Genomic DNA, 20,768 nt, shown 5'->3' with positions numbered 1-20,768 from the left:
TTAGCACCTCATTTTGACTTTAAAAAAAAAGTGCCCACTTCACCTCCCACTAGGTTACCTGCAAACAAAAATAAGTTAAAATGTCAACATAAACCTATGCACGCATCAGTGCTGTGATGCTGCATATCAAAGCCAGCTTCAGGCACGGACAAGCTGCCAGCAATGGACAGTGCACCAGACAAAAAGTATAGTTTGGCAATCATATGATTATGCCAGTATTAGGCTCTGATATCACGTAGCCCTTCACAGCACTTTTTTAGAGACAAGCTTGAACCTTGTGAAACTGTTTCCCTTTAAGCTAGAACAGAGAGAGCTGCTAACAAACAGCGAGCATCACAAACCAGTCACATCTCCTTACTATCTTTGTACTTTTCAAACTGTGCTTAAAATGCAGCACAGTGGTATTGCATTTCTACTGCAATGCTATCACAGTACCTGCAATTATCTATAGGTTTCACAGGGGTGTAAAACAGCCCTGGAAAATATTAGAAAAACTGCCATCTTTGCATCTGCGAGATTCAGGGGCTGCAGCTAAGGAAGGAAACAGAATAGAGACAAGAACAGCCAGTGCTGGGTAGGGGATGCACGTCAGGTTTGGGGGTCACTGCCTGCCCCAGTTCTCCCACTTGCAGCAGCAGCAAGAAGAGGTGGTATTTGGGGTTTTTATCCAGCCCTCCTTCTGACCTGCTCCATCTTATCCAAGGAGACACTGGAACTGAAGTACACTGCTGGTTGCACTGACTAAACAGTATGCAGCATGATGTGACAGAACCATAGCGAAGGACAGGATCCCTTTTCTGCCACCATCAACCCTCTCATCCATCTGATCTTGAGGTATGGAAACACTACCCATTTCCCAAGACTCCCTCTCATCCTCCCTCACCCCCTTGAGGCAAGTCGATTTGAAACAGACCTGAGAAGAATAAAGAACAAAATTATGTGAAGCACATTTTAATTAAATACTTAGAGAGAAAACCTGAGTGAAATATTCAGGTTCTCAGTCCATGCTGTAAAGAAGATACACACTTGCTAAGATTCAGCTAAGGGCCTGACACCAGGAAGCACTGACTTATTTCAGTTGACATTCTAAAGGGAAAAGTGATGTTCTGCTGTTCTCCTTGCCTCTTTCTGTCATGTCTGTAGTTTGAACTATTTCCTCCTCCAAGCTAAGCTTTAAAGAAATAAACAATCCTAAGACATCGCACATTTCGGAATTCAAAGTCCCAACCACCAAACCAGGCTGGTATCGTAGTTTGAACCTTGAGGGGGATGCTCTAATGATCACCTAAGTGCTCAGTGTATGGTACCATTAATTTCATGGCACTGTTGGAGATACATTACAGCTGGTTCAGTAGACAACTGGAGATAAGTTAATAAAAATACAGTTCTCATTTCATATATTTTAACATAGAACAGAGTATAAGCAGCAACTGCAAAATAACTGAATCAGAGGCATAATCTTTTTTTTAGTAGCAACATTAATTTAGAAAGCTTAACTAGGCAACTTGCAAAGCAAAGCCTGTGAAGTTTTCACTTATATATTATGCACTGTTAACACATAATCTTAACTATCTGTTCATGCTTAGGTTTGATTTTTATTCCTTGCTATGAACTGCCTTTTTGATGACACAAGGCAATACCGTAGGATAATTACTTAATGCTAGTCACAGCAATCACTCTCTATCCAGGAGCTACAGAATTCTCCAGCACTTCACAGCAACAATTACTGCTATATTTATAAAGAGACGTCTTTGACGTTCCTAGGTTTAGTATTTCCTTGACAAAGTACTATTTAAGGTGAGTATTAAAATAAAATTCTGCCTACTGAGAAATAAGAACATATAGAAAAGAATAGCACATGTATGGCAGTGAAGTTACTTCATCCACGTCTTAACAACACTTAAGGCAAATTACACTGACAGCAATGGAATTCATTTGACCCCTTGATTCCAAGAGAGTGCAAGATCAGTGTGTTGCTTCTTGTGGGAATGGTGACTGTCTAAACTCCAATCAATTTCATGCAATTATTGCCCCATCATCTAGACTTTTTATCCAGCATTTTACAGCCATTTGAGAATATGTAATCTCCTTACAAGCAGAATCTGTTGAAAATTTTCTAAGCCTTCAATTATAAAGGCTTCTGTGCTTTAAAAGTCTTCAGCTGCAGATGCACAAAATTTTCACATCTGCAAACTCAGAAAAATGACAAGATACAAACTGTGAACATTACAAGCTATAGGAGTAATTCTAGGAGTCAGTTTTTAATGCAAATGTAGATTACAGAATCAATTTGGTCATACAGAATCTAATTAGAGATGGCAAGTGTAGATTCTTGAAAAAGAAAGTTGCAGATTGACTCCATATCTGACATATTCTTTGCATCCAAAGGAAGAATACATTCAGCAACACTATGGAAAATCTAATGAGAAACTTCAGTAACTTCCATTGAAACAAAGAAACACATATACAGTATTCCAAATTAAATTTTAAAACACCTGCTTGCCCACAGACTATATTACAAGCACAAGATCCTGCAAGTCTCATTCTGAGCTCTGTATCTCCAAATGAGCAATTAACATCCTGAGTTCTACATAAGGTTTTTAAAATGGAAGTGTAGAACCAATCAATCACATAATGAATTCAAGGCACTAAGGAAGTCTTAACAGGAAAATTCTTTGTGTTGTGTTTATAACCTTGGTAAGTATGTGTGGACATTTAAGCCATTTTCAAATAATCCAGATTAGAACTTTGGAGTGGCAATACCTACAGGAAAAATTACTTATGACATGTAAAGAACATTTCCTAGTGCCCACAATCCAAACCTAAGATGTTAGACCTGGCAATAAGACTGAAGAAAACATAAACCAAGCTCTACCTTTCTCATGTGTATGAACCTATGAGACAGAGAGGATGGTCCTCTGTTTACCTGAGCCAAAACTGACAACTCTGCAAAATGTCAGAACCACTAGGCAATTTTATTTCAGAAAAATCTCACATTCCTTTCTTTTAAACTTACATTCACGTCAGTGCAATGGTTTTATTAGGTCCTAAGTTAATACATACACTATACAATTAATCCCTAATTAGCATTATATATATATATATATATATATATATATATATATATATATAGTCCTTATGTGATCACAAGTTTTTTTTTCTGGAATTCCCTGGATAAACACCTATCATGGCTTTATGGGGAAACGGTTATCACTTGGCATACTCAAGCTTCTGTACTTCACCAGACAACAACCATGCAGGAGTCATGAGCACACAAACTCTACCCCATCTTTCAGAAAGGACACCAAACAGGTTTGCACAGTTCTTGCTAAACTTGATTGAAAGATGATTGCTAAGACAAGTCCACCAGAAAGAAAAAATAAAAGCTTTGACTGATGCAGAGTTTAATATCATCCTAATTCTGATAGTTTTAGGGTGTTAAATATGTGACTTTTGATTGTTTAGTCTTTACATTTTTATATCAAAATATCTGGATATGTAATTACTCTTAGCATTCTGACATAATATCAAGTATTTGTGATGGCTACCGAGACTGCCTTACACTTAGAGAGGCTCAAATGATCTGTAGGAGTTTTGATGCAAGTAAGGCCATTTGAAAAGAGAAATATATGTTCTTCAAGCTGACTGTCAACCACAAATCTTAGACAAAAGAATTGGCAGCAGTACTGCCATTCTGAGTTTCCTCAGGTTCAAAATTGGTCATGGATCTGTTTCTGATTTCAGATTTCACCCACTCAGAAAAATGTGGCAAAGGCTCCCTCATTATACTGAGCTTAGTAAGAATGACGATGTAACAAAATAGCAGGAAGTTTTGCAGTGATGTGGCCACCTAACTCCAAAAACGATGGAACTTTTGAGTCAAAGGAGGAAGAAATTTCTGCCCCTGGAATCCAGCTGAGAAACAAAACTCCTCCTCTTTGCAATATCTTTAGAATAATCCCTGAAGGTAAACCAGGAAAAAGCCAAGTCAGAAAAAACGGTAGATGACACAATCAGCATGGCACACATTTTTTCAGGCCCAACATTCAACTAAGCTCAATGGAAATCCAAAGAATACCAGAATGTTTATAGAATAACCATTAAGAATTACCATTAAGAATATCAGAATGTCCCCAATGTGTTTAAGAAGGATTACAGCCTTCCTACTGCCACTGCTTGGCATGGTATTTTCCCTGCCTGCAATAGGATGTTACGCTTTAGCAAGTGCTAAAATCAGGAACTGCATGCTGCCAGTAGCTTAATGATAAAAAATTCTACAAGGAGCATACAGTCACTCAGCTTCTTCAGAGAACCCAGGGCACCTACAATATTTTTGCTAAGAAACTGTGAGCTTTTGAGAGCACTCCATGATCACAATTTTTGTTTTTTTACACAATATACCACCATCTGAAACCACGATATGCTTCCCATCACCACTGTAGTGGGCGTATATCTGTCTACAACTTCAGACACTTCCCCTGATGCCTATTAGGTTTTTTATTACTTTTTCTCTGTCTTGCTTTTGAACTATTCCATATCTCAAGGCAAATTACTATGAAAAGCATTGGTTTTATCAATATTAAAAGGCATACTTTGGCAGTGAATTCTGCCATTCATAACATGTAACAACATTTTAAACCTAAGAAGAAAGTAATGATGACATTTTTCTTGGGACAGTCAAAATTCCCAAGGAGTTTCAAAGACAAGATGCAAACAGAATAATTTGAAATTTTTACAGGAAAAAAGTGGAATGCTTGTTTTGTTTTTTATGGATGCACACCAGATCCATATCTGGGGCATATTTACCCCAGATATCATACAACTTGCATCCAAATTCATGACAATGTTGGTTCTGTACCTTTTGACAGCATCAGCTTCTTGAGAGGCATCAAGTCTCTCCCCAGTACAGTATTAACTACCACAAACTCAAAAAACCCCTATAGTGTTATGTTTGCTTCTTTCTGAAAGCTCTTGGGCTACTCTGTGGCACAATAAGCCTTGTATGTTGCAACTGTGAAAGCTTTGCACCAAATTCAATTATATGTTCAAGAGGGTGTTTTTCCAGATCAAATTTGTGCTGTACTTGTTTTAAACATTATGGAGACAGCTTAACTCCAAGGTCTTCTAAGTTAAAGGCTGATACATGAGGAAATAAAAGGAATTAAAAGGCTATTAGCTGAACAATATATTTTAAGAGCAAAATATCCTTTCTGTGAAAAATCTGGTACTAAAAATCAGTGAGGTGAACATGACTGCTTCATGAGAAGTAAGAGGGAACAGAGGCAGCTAGCTCTAAGCCACTTTTTTCACCGTCTCTTAGGATAGAAAAGCAACCTGTAACACCTAAATAACTACACTGGACACCTATTAAACTGATCCCAAAAATACCTGGTATCTTGTATCAAGATCTAGTATGTGTGCAGAAGCAAAAAATAACTTTTATAATAGTCTGAAATACAGAGTACAAAAAAGGAAATTTACTGCTCATTGCAGGTACTTTAATTATATTTTAACTTCTAGGAATAATGTGGCACAGCCTTAATCTCTATTAAAGTCACCTATATGCTGCGACGCTGTGGCAATTGAGGAAGTACCAGCTACAAATGCATTTGAACCAACTTCACTTCCCATTAAGTGAAATTTAACAAATCAGTCTGGATGCAAGATGGCCCGGCAGACTACTTCTACCCTGTAAAATACAAGACATAGTAAAAAGTAAACAGGGCCCTTAGAAAGGCTCCAGATCCCTCACATCACAGATGATATTTAAGCAGTGACAGTCTTATTTCTGGCAGAACATTTAAACAGTTATAGCACCATAGAAGAGCTTTAGCAGAAATTATTTTGTACAATCCTCAACAGCCAAAAGTCTGTTATTTGAACTTTGTAACATGACAAAGGGTAAATCCACCAGACTCAGACATTAGACATCACATCACTCTGTACAAATTATAGCAACATAAGGTTCTATAGCTCACAGGAATTAAAAGTATCTACAGTGTTGTGGCTGCACATCTAAGTCAGTTTAGCAAGTTAAAATAAGGTAGCCTTTCATCCAAAAATCCTTACATATTTGATCTTTAGTACATTTCTTAATGCATCTGCTATTCTTCATCCTGCATCTAGGTCGGTCTACCTTGCCTGAATTCTCTGACTATACTTTCTTCCCATTGGTCTCTCTGTAGGTAGATCATGTTTAGTCCAAGAATCTGGATCTCTCATAGTGCACCTGTTGAACTCCATCTGTTGCTGTATCGACTTACTGACTTTTTAATATAACTGATGAGAAAATAAAAATTGTTTCAGAGGAATAATACAAAGCATAATGAGAGCAGAACACACGCAGTCTAACCTGAAGAATTTCTGTCCTGTGATTAACACCAGGGGAAAGACCTAATTTTATGTAACTTGAATATGTCTGCTCAGATTCTGCTTAACCCTTCAGTAACCTGGCATAAATAGACACAAACACTGCATTCCCAAGGACTGCAGAACCGATCAGACAATTTTCACCTGTGGGTATGTATGTATATAGATAGAACTACCTGCAGAACAAACTGAACAATACACACAGGGTTTACACAAACCTAGAGACAGATCTAATTATGCCTTAAAGAAATGAAGCTGAAAAGAAAAACGCAGAAATAAATCCCAAAGTGGAAAGGCGTAAGGGTAAAAAAAAAATAAAAAATTCCCAACTCTAGGATGACTTGTACTAAATTACACATGTAAATTTAGCTGCGGCAGTTATCCTTCAACTAACCTTTGCTAGCTAAAAGGAGTGCAGAAGCGCTCCTAATCTGCTTCTGTCCGCAAATCGGACAAATTAACTTGAATCACAGCTAAAAAGCAAACCACTCTAAAGATGCCATAAAAGAAAACAAAAAATGCTTCTATAAATGCACCAGCAACAAAGGGAGGGCTAAGGAGAACCTCCAGGCTTTGCTGGATTTGGAAAGAAACAGTGACAAAGGATGAAGTACCTAATGCTTCTTTGCCTCTGCCTTTTACAGTAAGACCAGTTGTTGTTCGAGTACCCAGCTCCCTGAACTGGAAGACTGGGATGAGTAGCAGAATAAAGCCCCCATACTCCATGGGGAAATGGTCAGCAAACTACTGCACCAGTCAAACACACACAAAGCTGCATGGGGTCCACCCAAAGGTACTGAGGGAGCTGGCAGAAGTGTTCACTAAGCTATCTTTAACCATTTCCCAGCAGTCCTGACTAACCAGAGAGATCCCGGTAGACCAAAGCCAGCAAACATGTTGTCCACCTACACGAAGGCTGTGAAGGAGGATTCAGGAAACTCCGGGCCTGTCACACTCACTTTGTGCCAGGGAAGGTTATGGAGCAGATCATCTTGAGCACAATCATGCAGCACATACAGGACAACCAGGGCATCAGGCCCAGTCAGGATGGGTTTATGAGGGGCAGGTACCTCTTGACCAACCTGATTTGCTCCAATGACAAGGTGACACTTAGTGGATGAGGGAAAGACTGTGGATGTTTATCTAGACTTTACTGCAGCTTTGGACACCATTCCCCATAGCATCCTAGAGAAATTGGCTGCTCATGCCTTGGACAGGTACACTCTTTGCTGGGAAAACAACTGTCTGGATGGCCAAGCCCAAAGAGGGGTGGTGAATGGAGTTGCATGCCCAGTTGGCAGCTGGTCACAAATGGTGTTCCACAGGGATCAGTGCTGGGGCCAGGCTAATTTAATTTATTTATCAATGATCTGGATGAGGGATCAAGTGCACCCTCAGTCAGTTTGCAGACGTTGGGCGAGAGTGTTCATCTGCTGCATGGCAGAAAGGCTCTGCAGAGGGATCAGAGGGATCTGGACAGGCTGGAATGACGGGCCAAGGCCACTTATATGAAGTGAACTTCAACAAAGTGAAGTGCTGGGTCCTGGACTTGGATCACAACAATCCCACTGAACACTGCAGGCTTGGAGAAGAGTGGCTGGAAAGCTGAATGGCAGAAAAGGACCTGGTTCAACAGCAGCTAACATGAGCCAGTCTGCACACAGGTGGCCAAGAAGGCCAATGGCATCCTGGACTATATCAGCAGTAGCATGGCCAGCAGGACCAGGGCAGTGATTGTCCCCCTGTGCTCATCACTGGTGAGGCCACACCTCAAATCCTGTGTTCAGTAAATAACACTGAGATGCTGAAGTGAGTCCAGAGAAGGGCAGTGAAGCTGGTGAAGGGCCTGGAGCACTAAGAAGATCAGCTGAAAGAGCTGGGTTTGTTTAGCCTAGAGAAAAAGAGGCTTATGGGGAACCTTATCACTCTTGTCAACCACTGAAAAGAGGTTGTAGCCAGGTGGGGGTCAGCCTCTTCTCCCAGGTAACAAGTAAGATGACAAGAAGAAGCGTCAAGTTGCGCCAGAGGAGATTTAGATTAGGTATTTGAAAAAACTTCTTCACTGAAAGGGTTGTTAAGCATTGGAACAGGCTGCCCAGGAAGTGGTTGACTCACCAATCCTTGAAGTGTTTAAAAGAGGTGGGATGTGCTAGTGCTGGGTTAATGGTTGGACCCATTACTCAAAGAGGTCTTTTTCAACCTAAATGATTCTATGACCTCAACTATTTTGACTGATTTTATTCTGAAGTAGATTAAAAGTATCCACATGCTCTATTAATACAGCCCAACTGAAGGGATGATGGCCCCTAGCTAAGGGCAAAAAGAGTTCCAGATGCTTGCAAAGTGACTGTATATTCTCACACTGGAGCAAATTAGTGTGGGAATAGGATGTCACCAACAAAATAAAAAAAGACCAGGAAATTAGCTGAAAACTGAAAGTGGCCTTCATCCTTCCTCATAATACACAGAGCAAAGTTTATCCTTCTAACCATATTTTGCATTCAGATACTTTCAGTGTCTGATTTAGTCTCAAATAAGTATGGCAAGCAGAATTTAAAATGAGTTATGAACTATTTCTATTTTGTATCTTTCATACTGCTTCAATAAGTCTAAATTACAAAGAAACCCAAAGTTTTCGCTGAATTTAATGTAACCTGTTAAGAATTGTACTTTATGGTTACCAGTGTTTCTTTAAAGACTATGTACAGGAAACACAAGTGTAACAACAAAATGTTAATTGCTTTTTTAGGTAATCTCACAGAAATGCTAAAGATTATGTGTACTGTGATAACTGCAGTGCTCAGCGTTTAAGACAGTATTTATAATTAATACTAAATTCCTGCCATGTACAATGTGAAATTGCAGTTACATGTTCATTTCCTCATTACGTGATAAAACTTCTAGTATTGCTCTGTCTTCCTCTACCGTAGATATTGAGCTATTTCACTGTGCTCCTCTGTCATTTTAGTAAAATCCCATGAATGCTTAGAAATGACCTTAAAATGCGAAGGTGGGGGAACACTAACTATGAGCTAGGCTTGCTATTACACACATATGCTTTGAAGCTGTCACAAATGTTAGTACAGAAATACTCAGAGACTACACCCACCATTGCCTCCTCTATCCTATGTCCACGAACATGCTCTTTCAAAAGCAAACCACCTCTTTGACCAGCCAGCTACACGGGTATATACAGTTTGGTAGCTACAGCCCCTCTGTTTTAGAACAGTAAAAGGATGAGTTTAATTTCTAAAGCCATTTTATTAAATCAAAGCGCATCCTTTTGCCGTTGCCCCACTGTGACATAAAATGAATGTGTGGCTGCCCATGAATATGGGGAAAGGAGGAGGCTAAATCAAGAGGTTCAGTTTCAATTCAGCTGGGGTTGAAAAGTCATGTACTGCAGGGGTATGTAAGAGTTGTCAGGAAGGACCTGGTATAAGTTCTCAAGGGACAGTTCTTAGGTCACATAATCCTAAATCTTCTCTCTCCTTGCTCTCCAAACATGAATTAAACTGGTCTGTTCCAGGACCTTTTATGCTTCAATCCCCATCAGACCATATGCCCTCTCAACTCTCTCTCCACAAATGTGCTGCTCTGTGGCTTTTTCTTCTTGAAGGTAGCCCTGAAAGAAGACAGCAGATGGCACAGTGTGGAACACACTCTCACAAAGCAAAACCATGATGTGCATAGCTAAGAATGTTTTGTTGAAACCAGAGTGCAATGGAAGCATAAAGAAAAAAGAACCCTGAAGCTGACTTCCAAAAGCAAAAGCCAGAAAATAAAATTTAGTGATGGAACAATTACAAGCATGACACATTTCACACAAAACACATCATCCAAGCTTATGCCTCGCAAAAACTGGGCTGTATTGTGGGAGAGTGGGGCTAATGTTGGTGAAGTAAAGGTGGAATACAAAATTAAAACACTAAAAATTCTTTGGCTCCCATTTAGCCATAGGAGAATAATTACAGTTGTCATTACTAGCTGACCTGAGATATCACAAATTAAGATACTGTTGCTAATGTTTAAGGTAGTCTCTCCAGTGTCAAGATCCATTTTCTATTTGGCAAATGAAAGATTAAAACTGTTACAGAGTAAAACTAATTGTGAGACACATGCAATAGCTTTTCAACTGTTACTTCAGACATCTGACAATAGATGAATCATTCTAGTCACCTGAGGAAGATAAAAGTCAAAACACAGTGGCATTACACAGCTTCTTGGAAAACTCAGACACTGCACTGGCTTTCATGACTTTCATTCTACAATGGTGAATCGAAGAGACATCCATTTACTGTCACTGTTACCATTGATACAATGCCAAAGCTCCAATTTTGTTTTGCTGACTTTCTAAATTAGAAGAATTGCAACTTTAAGGCATTTTATCTATTACCAGAGAAAGAATTAAAGACGTTTTAAAGACCTTTAATACCAAAATCATAAAATATTTCAACCATGAAGATGAAATCACCTTTTTCCAAGATAAACGTTTCAAACATATTTATGAAATCCTAAGTTATTTAACTGAACTTCCAAATGCTGTTTGGGCTAAGTTTAGAACAAGGAGTTAGCACATTCAAAGTATGCAATAGACTACAGATAGATAGACATATAGATACACAGACATACAGATATATATATGTAAAGTTGGTTAAGTACTCAGGACAGGAAAGCTTGTTTTGTTATGTTTTGCTTCTGCATCACTCTATTTTCGAATCCTCTGGCAAGAGTACACACATATTCTCTTAAATGTACTCCTCTCAATCAGCTGCATCCTTGAGGAGGTACTTTCTATGCCTAGACTTTCTTAACACATCAATCTATTGTGAAGATAGGAATAAAAATAAATAAAATCACACTTCTTGAATTTAAAGAAATTTGCTATCATTTATAGCATAGTAATTGCAAAAAAGAGAATACAGAGACTGAAAAAATAAAGAACTGAAAAAATGTAGTCATGTGTGCTAGAACAGTTTAAAACTACACAATTACATGTTATTCCTCCCTTCTGCAAAATCCATATTAAACCAAGAGGATATAGAGCGCTCCATACAGCGAGCCACTATTTTAAATAAATGTAAATAATACTTCGTAAAACAGTCTGGAGGAAAATAGTTATCCTACTAAGATAACCATCAAAAATCAATAATCAAGCCAAACTCACATCCTCCATTGCAATGTAGTTTCCTAAGGAATTTGTTTGTTTAACTGAGGGAAGTTATGAAAAGGTGTTTTGCAATTCCTCATGGATTATCAGCTGAAGAAAACTTGAATATGCTCTTTTACCTATCCAACTAACATAACCCATAATTTGACTGCCACAGCAAATTATATGATAAGCATTGTAACACCCAGAAGAAATTATTATTTACAGTTATTTATGTTAGATGGGCTCAGAAAAAGTAACATTTGGTACTGGACTTGGGTCCCCCACAGCAGACAGATATTTAAAATACCATTTCCTGCTCTTAAAGCACTCATGTACAAATACTCAGTTATTCCTCGTTTAAAATAGACAATTTCTTTTTCTAAAGCACAGGAATATTGCCTGACATAATAGCAAGCACTTTTGAAGTATAGCAAGTATTTAATTCTCTAAAACGCCAAAGGAGCTTTTACTCTGAGAAAGCAGCAGTAAGTTGGGAAATACAGAAGCTGAACTATTTTATTCATATCTATATCCTTAAATTCATTCCCCAGGCTGCTTCAACTTATGTAAGGTGTAGTTCAGCATTAGGGTCAATTTCACAGTACCCCTCCAGCCCACCCCTAGCAGCTACCCACATTATAAACACCTCAGTTTGATTCCCAGCAACAGTTCAGATGAAGACCACAAACTCTGCTCAGCTATGGGGTCGGAAATGCAGTCTATGTGCGGGACATACTAGAAAAAGGCTACAGCAATACATGTCCTAAGTTCACTTTGCTCTCCAAGCAAGTAGTAAGACTGATGGCTCCAAGAAGTTTTGCTAAAGGAATTAATAATAGTAAAAACATTGTCACATATCCTGCTAACAGGGTGCAGGCTCCACAGGCCCCAAAACTAGCAGCTTTAATGGCTTTCCTACGTAGAAAGAAGCCCTCAGGAGTAGCCCTAAATGTCAATACAAATGTACCTCAAAGGGCTTTCAAGAATGGAATTTTCAAAAATTCAGGAGGAAACTCTGCAACACATGCACATTTAGACATTAAATGGAAAATAATCTGACTAAATTAGAGGAGATTTTTGTGGAACAGCAAAGACACCTCCCCAAACTCAGTGTCCCCTCAATCCACTTAAGACCTATAGTTCCTACAGGATTTTGAATTTTTTTGCTAACTATACTAGCCAAAATTTTTCTTCTCCCCTTCCCCCACCAGTTCAACATGAGACAGATTCAAAAACATGAGTGTTAGGATTACAAGCTGCTAGAACTAGAGACTATTAGAGAAAGTTATGATAGGAAGCAAAGCTAACCTTTATAAGCTACTCTAACCCTACGTAATCAAATCAAATTTCTGTTTTAAAAACTGAACATATTAAGCTGTTCAAATAATAGGATATCTGCCCAAAAAAAGTCCATTCAAGGATTTTAATCGTAGCATTTTCTCTAGTTAGTGTTTGTCAGTGTTTGCTGAAGACTATAAAAAAAATCATGGCATTAAAAGCTAAACTTGATGGTTCAGTTGACCCAGCCTACATAAAACATTTGGATATGTTTTCTTTTTCATGTTTCATTCTGCTATCCATAAATCAATAAACGGGTCAACACTTTGCAAGCATTCTATCTCACCTCATATGTTTTCCACAAGAAGTCTGTAGGGAGTCTCTGCACTCAACCATTCTCTGCACATGTTTTATGAACACTGCCCCTCCTACCAATCACGCATAACCCCATTACTGCACCCACATGAAATCTGATGAGGTGTTCACCCCAATTACAAGTAGTGCAAGTGAGGAAAGAAGCACTGTGTGCTAAGTAAAGATGGTAGTAGACAATAGTAGATACAGAGCAGGGATTTGATTCTTGCATGACTGCTATTTTGAGGCCACACAGTGAACTGCTTTTCAGCTGCATCACTCCAACTGAACAAATCTAGCCTGAGGTCTCCCCACTCACAAAGCAGTTTCTGCTATGCCTTCAACTCTGTCCAATGTTCTTTTACCAAGTTATCCTCCTTCCATTACATTTCTAATATTTACCTATTTTTGCAATTTCACAAGCAGTAGAGAAGTCCAGTACAGTCAAGTGCACATCATCTGGACTTTACCACTATATCAACCTTACAGAAAAATTTACTTTTCAAAACAGCTTCCTCCAAGTAGGTCAACAATACCTTATAATAGAGAAACTCCAAAAGCCAGGCTAACCTCTGCTAACAGTTTCTCAGCCCATGTCACACTGCAACAGAAGTGATCAAAAAGATGCCTGACTTGGATCCTTTTCATTAAAGGGTAGGTGGTGGCGTGGTGGTGAAGCCTGGAAGACTATTCTCACATAAAAATCTCTGACCTTTCCTTTCATGAGCACAGAGGCCCCACTGAATCAGATCTGGACTCTATGCTAGAATATTTTTCCTACTATAATAAAATGGCAGAAACGAGTTTGAGTTACCTGAAAGTCTTAAAATTATTAGTACTATTAGAGTAGGAAGACCCATTCAAATGTTAACAGTAAATATAATATTAAAAACTATACTTCAATAAAATAGAAACAGAGTACTTCTCACTTCACAGAATCAAAACACTTCTGAATGAAGAACATGTAGTAAGCTTTTAATATGAATCTGATGAAATTTGCAACATCTCAAAATTAATTCAAAGTGATTATATTCAAACTGAATTGGAATCAAATTCCTTCCTGAAGTCTGGAAGTTCTCTAAGATTATAAACAAAAGGAATTGTTTTGGGAAAAAGCCCTGAAATCTGTGAGAAATGTTTCCTAAACAGATCCACATTTATGTACTACACTTGAACAGGACTGTGTGATGGGTTGAAAGGCTCCAGAAAGACAGATCCAGTTTGGAGACCAAAGTGGCTGTGATCTCTCAAGAATTCATTTAGTACACAATCTGCTGTCTATTTTCCCAGCAAGAGGCACTAGAAGGGAAGTAGTGGCCAGATGAATTACCTGGGTGGGCAGTGGTAATTGGTATTATCGACACTGTCCTCTTTAAGCAATTTTTCCCCCTCTCCTTATGAACACCAACTTAACATGCTCTTATTCACCTCTTCTTTCATCACCTGTTGCTCCAGTGTCTCCATCTGCTCTGGTTTTATTTGTATACACATTCCCTCTGTCACTCAATCCCAGTTTATCCCCTAACATCAGTCACTATTTTACATTCCCTCCCAATGTTCATATTCTTCCTCAAAACTAAGAGATTAAACTGTAATAAAAAAAACTGGTGGCAAACCAGCTCAGGAAACAAAAATGTTACAGTATTTCAACAATTTACCTCACTGAATTTACTATGAGTGCTTCATAGCAAGCAAGAAGGAAAAACCAGACTGCACAGTGGGCAACAGAGAACTACTCCAGAAGTCAACTCAGATCAGGCAACTACAACACAAACCCACAACTACCAATGACTGATCAATTCCAGACACCACTTTTTCTGTTCACTTCAGTCACACTTTGAATTTTAAGGAAGGTTTCACGTCATATTTTATAGATGCTAAATTATGTTTTCATTAATGAAACAAGTTCATAATAGCTCAAGGATCCATCTGGCAAACATGATTGATTTGAACATAGCAAAACCTGTATATTTGACTGTGCCTGAGATAAAAGTCTCAGCTTGCTTTAACCTGCCTGTCTCTCGAACTCAAGCAAAGACACTACCTTAGGTTTATTTTCACCAGTTAATCCCCATCCACCAAACCCCACTAACACTAGATTATGGTATCAGTGATGAGAAAGTGGATGGCTATTATATCTATGAGCCATATTTGCTACCAGGACAATTATGTTTCCTCAGAGCGAAGTAAAACAAACAATGGTCACCCCTAATGGCAGGTAAAAAGCCAGTGGTTTGAGAGATCAGTGCTGCTGGTTTGGAAGAGCCCAAAAATGTCTATGAGATTGTGGCAGTGCTCTTCATTACCAAGAGCTGGCAGGGATGCAGAAGACAACATTCCCAGCAGGAGAAGGCAGGCAAATGGAACTGACAAAGCCAGCACTGGTGCATCATCCCGCACATGCAAACTGGTAGGGAGAGGGTCTCATGCTCACACATATGAGCTTTAGTATTCCAGCCTAAGAAAGCTTTCACTAAGGCAACTGGTATTAATCTGGCTTTTAGCAAGATGTTAAAATTCTCAGGGGAAATAGAAGTTTGATCTCATGTCATGGGATATGATTAATGATTCAGATACAGTTCTCACACGTGTGATTTAGTGGTAAGAACTGTACAAACAGAATAAATGTACTATTTTGACAGTACTCCCTGAAGACTACGGATGTACCAAAAGTTGTTATCATTTCACTTGGTAGCAGTATCAGAATGTAACAGTCTTGCTATATATATCTATCTTACTTGTATACATATGCACACATACAGATTATTTTTTATACTTATATACACACACACACATATATATATGATGCAAGCAGCCAAAAGAAATAGCATATGGACATGCTGGAGCTGTACTTTAGAAAACCAGTGCATAGAAGTAGCCCCTGTTCAAGGGCTCCACGATTTTGGTTGCCCTGGTTCTGCAGCCAGGTTGATATTTAAGGCAACATCTGACAGTAAGAATGCTCTCACTTGACAACTGAGTTAAATCTGCTGTTGTACTTTCACGCACAGCTTTCACTCTGCACTTGTGTGTACACAGCACCAAAATTAAGCTCTTGGTCCACCCAGCTGCCAAACCAGCCAACACATGAACCAGATTTCAGACACGAAATCTGTCCATTCCAATGTACCATCAGTATCCATGTTTCAAGTTCTTTGCCTTAGAATGACATCCTGGAATTAAATGCTGGAGGCCTGTCAATGGCACATCCTAATGTCAGTGCTGCCTGACTTCACGTATCAGCTCACCTGACCTAGAAGCTGCCAAGAAGTACACACATTTCTCAAAGTCTCTGGACCAGCTCAAGTATGGAAAGTAAACATGACAAGAGAAATAAATCAAAAAGTGAAAATACTGCACAAAATAGGAAGTCAGTGTAAAAAAAAAAACCCTAGTCATAATGTACAGGTCACAAGTTCTTAAGTGACAGCATGGTGACCTCAAGATACCAGTTTGGTTTTACTTTGCACTGGCATTGTATTTCAATGGAGATCAAAAACCAAACACCCTCCTCCCTCTACTGCCTTGGCCTATCGTAGTACATTTGGGTAACTTGTGGAAGAAATGCCAACACAAGTGAGTCTCACTGGCTGATTTTACAAAAGCAGCAAATCTCCTTTCTATGCCAAATCAAAAACTAATTTTACTGTCAGAAAGGCAGGTCAAAAGGACGTTAGGAAAAAAAAAAAGTGGTATTTCATTCAATTAATATGTAGAAAACCCAAGGCAATTGCGCCTTTCTTCCCACCCTTGATGGTTTCATATGTCCATACCAGGAAACTGGATTCCTAAGTAAATGGGAAAGCTTTCTACACCTTAGCGGCAGCAGTATTTTTCAATTCAAAAGAATAAACAATTTGCCTAATGCTCTTCATTTTATCAGATATACCTCAGTTTCCTCTCTGGAGCACAAAACAAATACTAGAGAATAGGTGACTGACTTAACAACACACTGCAAGATATCCTATGCAAGCTTGACATGAAAAGCCAAAAGAACTGAGAAAAAATATCAAACTGTTTCACAGCAAAGTCTACAGCCACTGTCCTGAAAAAAAAAAAAAATCCAGTCTACCTGGAGAAGCTGCTAAAGAAGCAGTTTAAAAAAATTAAAAACAAAGCACTGCTACTAGTCTTTTCATGAACTTTCCCATATTACATTCAGACTTGTAAGACCATTGCAACTATGAAAAACCATTCCCAGCTAGCTACTCCACACTGTTTAAGAGAGCAACATCATTTTTTACTCTTTCCAACAATTTTTCTACTGCAATAGAGAAAGCCCTTTGTTTTCACTCAGTTTCTACCATTTTAGGTTCTCTTTCCTACTAATTAACTTAAGTGCATTTGCCTCTACCATTTCTGGCATGCAGCAACACGACACTGGCATGATTCTTGACATTTCAACTGCTTCTCACAGACCTGCATTAAAATCAATGAGTTTTGTCAACTTCATCTATTCCCTAATTAACAAGGGTACATCCAGCAGCACAGGCAGCAAATGCCTTCTGTTTGTGTACTCAGCAAGATGACTTTGCATCAATTTACACACTGCTTTAAACAGGAGTTTATCTTTACAGCTAGATCATTACTATGAACTTAACTCCCACAGCACCATTTTAGTGTCCTTCAGGGCTTAGTAAGAAGTTGCGCAACCCAGCACTGTAAAATTTTCGTTTATCCAACAAGGATGAGTCTTGATTATAAAAATCAGATAAAACTGGCACAAAAATTTAGGCTGCATGCTTAAAAGTTTCCTTCATAATAGAAAGGAAAGCCTTTATGCTTAAATTAAGATTAGAAGACAACTACTTCACAGGATACAAACTCAGGTTCACAGTCTCATTGTAGATGTGTTTAAACTATGCTCCCCCTCATTCCTAACTTTATTAATTGGAAGTATGCACTTCTTCCATTCATTTGTGTCTGCAGAAAAACACTTGAATCATAGGCAATTACTTGACATTTTGAAGATATTTTAAGATACTTGGCTTTCACATCACAAAGGTTTATTACTTCACACAGCATTTAAAAACAAAGCCATTCCTTGTTCTCTATCCACTATTCCGAGCCACGATTTGTGAATGGATTACATTAGTGGGGGGGGGGGAGAGAAGTGAGGGGGGAAAAGCCAACTAGAAAAGAGGAAGTTGTGCCTTTGAAAGTATCAAAGTGGAGTGCATGCTTTGCAGAGAAGAACAATTTCAGCACCAATTTTAGGTAGAATTTAACACAGAATATCTAGCGTGCATTTCAAAACGAAGCACTCCTTCCTTTGTGCAATTAACAGTGAGACCCAAGACATAAAATTTTAAATTAAAACCTGACAATTCACTATTCTAAATTCATCTGCCGTTTACCCTACTTAAAGTTCTAAAAACCCCACGGATTCCCAGGATGAAGTAACCAGTAATATAAAAATTCATTGTCACGTTTTTGGATTACAAGAACCCTGCCCCACAAGTCTTGTCATCTTTCACTTCGCCTCGCTGCAAGGAACGAGTGCAGCATTTCTTCATCTCATCCATAAAATGGTTTCGGTCCCCTCCAAGAGTGAAAAAGAACAGACGGTTTCTACAGGAGGGAAAGCAATCTTTGGGAAAATCAAGATGTGTGGGAAACAGCAAAAGTCCTTGGGCTCAGACACGCCGCTTCGAAACACCTGGCAGTAAATCAATGTCACCCATTTCGCTGTAATCCCTCCAGTCACTTTTATGAAGATTACTTCCTGCAGTGCATTCCTCACCCTGCTCCCTCCCCGGCCGACAAGGACTCCAGCAAAGACCACTTCGGGAAGCCGCACCGCACACACGGGACCGGCGCCGCGACAGCGGGACCCGGACCGGGGCGCGGGTCACGCCTGGCACAACTGTTTCGCTACCAGCCCCTGACTCCTGCCCGACTCCCGGTTCCCTGCCAGCGCCACAACTTTCTTTCCCCGTGCCCCTCGGAGAGTCCTGCCGCAACTCCAAGGGATGCGGGGGAACTGCCGCAGCCCCGCTCCCGAGGTCTCCGCCGCAGGGGACACCCCAGCTCCCGGCGCTTCCCTTCTCCCGCGCCGCGGTGGCGACCCCTCACGCTCCCTCCGACCTGCCACAGCGTGTCCCGTCCGCACCGCCTCCCTCTCTCTCTCCTTGCCTCCCTCCTCGGCTCCCGGGGCGGCCGCGGCTGCCGGCTCCCTCCGGGGAACAGGCAGGGGCGCAACTTCGCGGAGTGGCGGAGCAGGGGGCGGGCGGCGGGGCCCTCCCGCCGTCCCCGCGGCCACGGCGGAGGGAACCCGCGGGTCTCCCCCACCGCGGCGCTTTCCCGCCTCCCCGTCCCGCCCGGCGGCGGCGGCGACTGACCAGGGGTCGAACTCGTGGATGATGCTCTCGAAGCGGATGACGGCGAAGAGCCGGGAGCTGAATCCAGCCAGCCAGGCCAGGAAGAGGATGGTGAAGGAGAGCAGGGACTGCCAGCCCGCCGGCTGCGATAGGCCCCCCGACAGGCCGCCGCCCGCCCCGGCGCGGCTGTGGAGCGGCGCCGCGGAGTTGGCGGCGGGTCTGTGCTTGTGGTCGGGGGCCGAGTGCTCCGCCATGTTGTACCCGGGGCTCCCTCGCAGCCTCTCCCTCCGCCCGGCGCGTGCGGGGAGGAGGAGGCGGAGGAGGGAAGGAGAGGAGGGAGGAAGGGCAGGGGGCGGGGGGCTCGGCAAGGGGCGGGGCGGAGCCCGCCCGTTCTTGCTCGGCGCTCCTCGCTGACTCCCCGCCGCCTCCTGGCGCACCCGGGCTCTGCCGCTGCCTCCTCCTCCCGCCGCCGCCGTCACCGTCCCCCGGGGCGGGGGGGAGCACGGCGCGGCGCGCGCGAGCCCGGGGGGCGGGGCCATCCACAGGACGGGGGCGGGGTCAAGGAGCCGGAGGGGCGGGGCTCGAGACGGCCCGGGGCGCGCGCGCGGCTGCGAGGGCAGCGGCGGGGTGGGGAGGGGGCTCTGCCGGGAGGGGGCGGCGGACGGGACCCAGGCGGGAGGGAAAGGGGCGGATCGCGGCTCCCGTCCTCCGTCCCTCCCGAGCGGGCCGTTTGACATTGCCGCCCCTCCGGAGCGGGAGGAGCTACCGGGGAGGGCGGGGCTCTCAGGAGAAGGAGAGGGGGCGGGACCGATCCCCTCCGGTAGCGCCCTCCTAACAGGAACTCCGGTGACGGCCTGTCATGGAGCGACAGGTATTTAAAAGGGGCGGGTCATCCCCGAGTAGCCAATCAGAGCGGCACGGCTCCGCGCGCAGGGGGACGTCGCGCCCGGTGCCAGCCGTTGGGACAGTTGACTGGCAGCCGTTTGGTCCAATCGGAGCGCGGCGTGCCAGTCACGTGGGCGCCCCCCGGCGCCGTGCCAGGGCGCTGCGGTGCGTGTGGGCCGGCGGGTGGTGTCGCTCCCGGCGTGCTCTGGAGCGGCGCGGAGCGGAGCTTGCCGGGAGTTGTAGTCCGCCCTGAGGGGGCGCGGCGAGCCCCGGTAACTCCGTTCGTTAGGAATGTTTATTTGTCCCGGTGGGAACTGCGATGGCTGCTGCTGAGGGATGTGGGCGAGCTTCGCCCTCATGCAGCTGAGAGGAGTAGCTTAGGGCAAGGTCAGGGAGAGCCCTGTGTGTGC

The 20,768-nt window shown here is 41.9% G+C and overlaps 1 protein-coding gene across 1 annotated transcript in view; it reads right to left on the bottom strand.

Moving 5' to 3' along the window:
* STT3B (STT3 oligosaccharyltransferase complex catalytic subunit B) overlaps positions 1-19,993 on the bottom strand; it is a 51,213-nt gene extending 31,220 nt beyond the window's left edge. Inside the window, exon 1 of the mRNA XM_041407783.1 lies at positions 19,495-19,993. Coding sequence (XP_041263717.1) covers positions 19,495-19,727 — 233 coding nt within the window. The 5' untranslated portion in view covers positions 19,728-19,993. The remainder of the gene's footprint in view (positions 1-19,494) is intronic.
* Positions 19,994-20,768: the final 775 nt, after the last annotated feature.

Source organism: Onychostruthus taczanowskii, unplaced genomic scaffold (genome assembly GCF_017590055.1).
Source record: "Onychostruthus taczanowskii isolate IOZ18803 unplaced genomic scaffold, ASM1759005v1 scaffold28, whole genome shotgun sequence".
Lineage (NCBI taxonomy): Eukaryota > Metazoa > Chordata > Aves > Passeriformes > Passeridae > Onychostruthus > Onychostruthus taczanowskii.
This window is presented reverse-complemented; position numbering and strand designations above follow the sequence as displayed.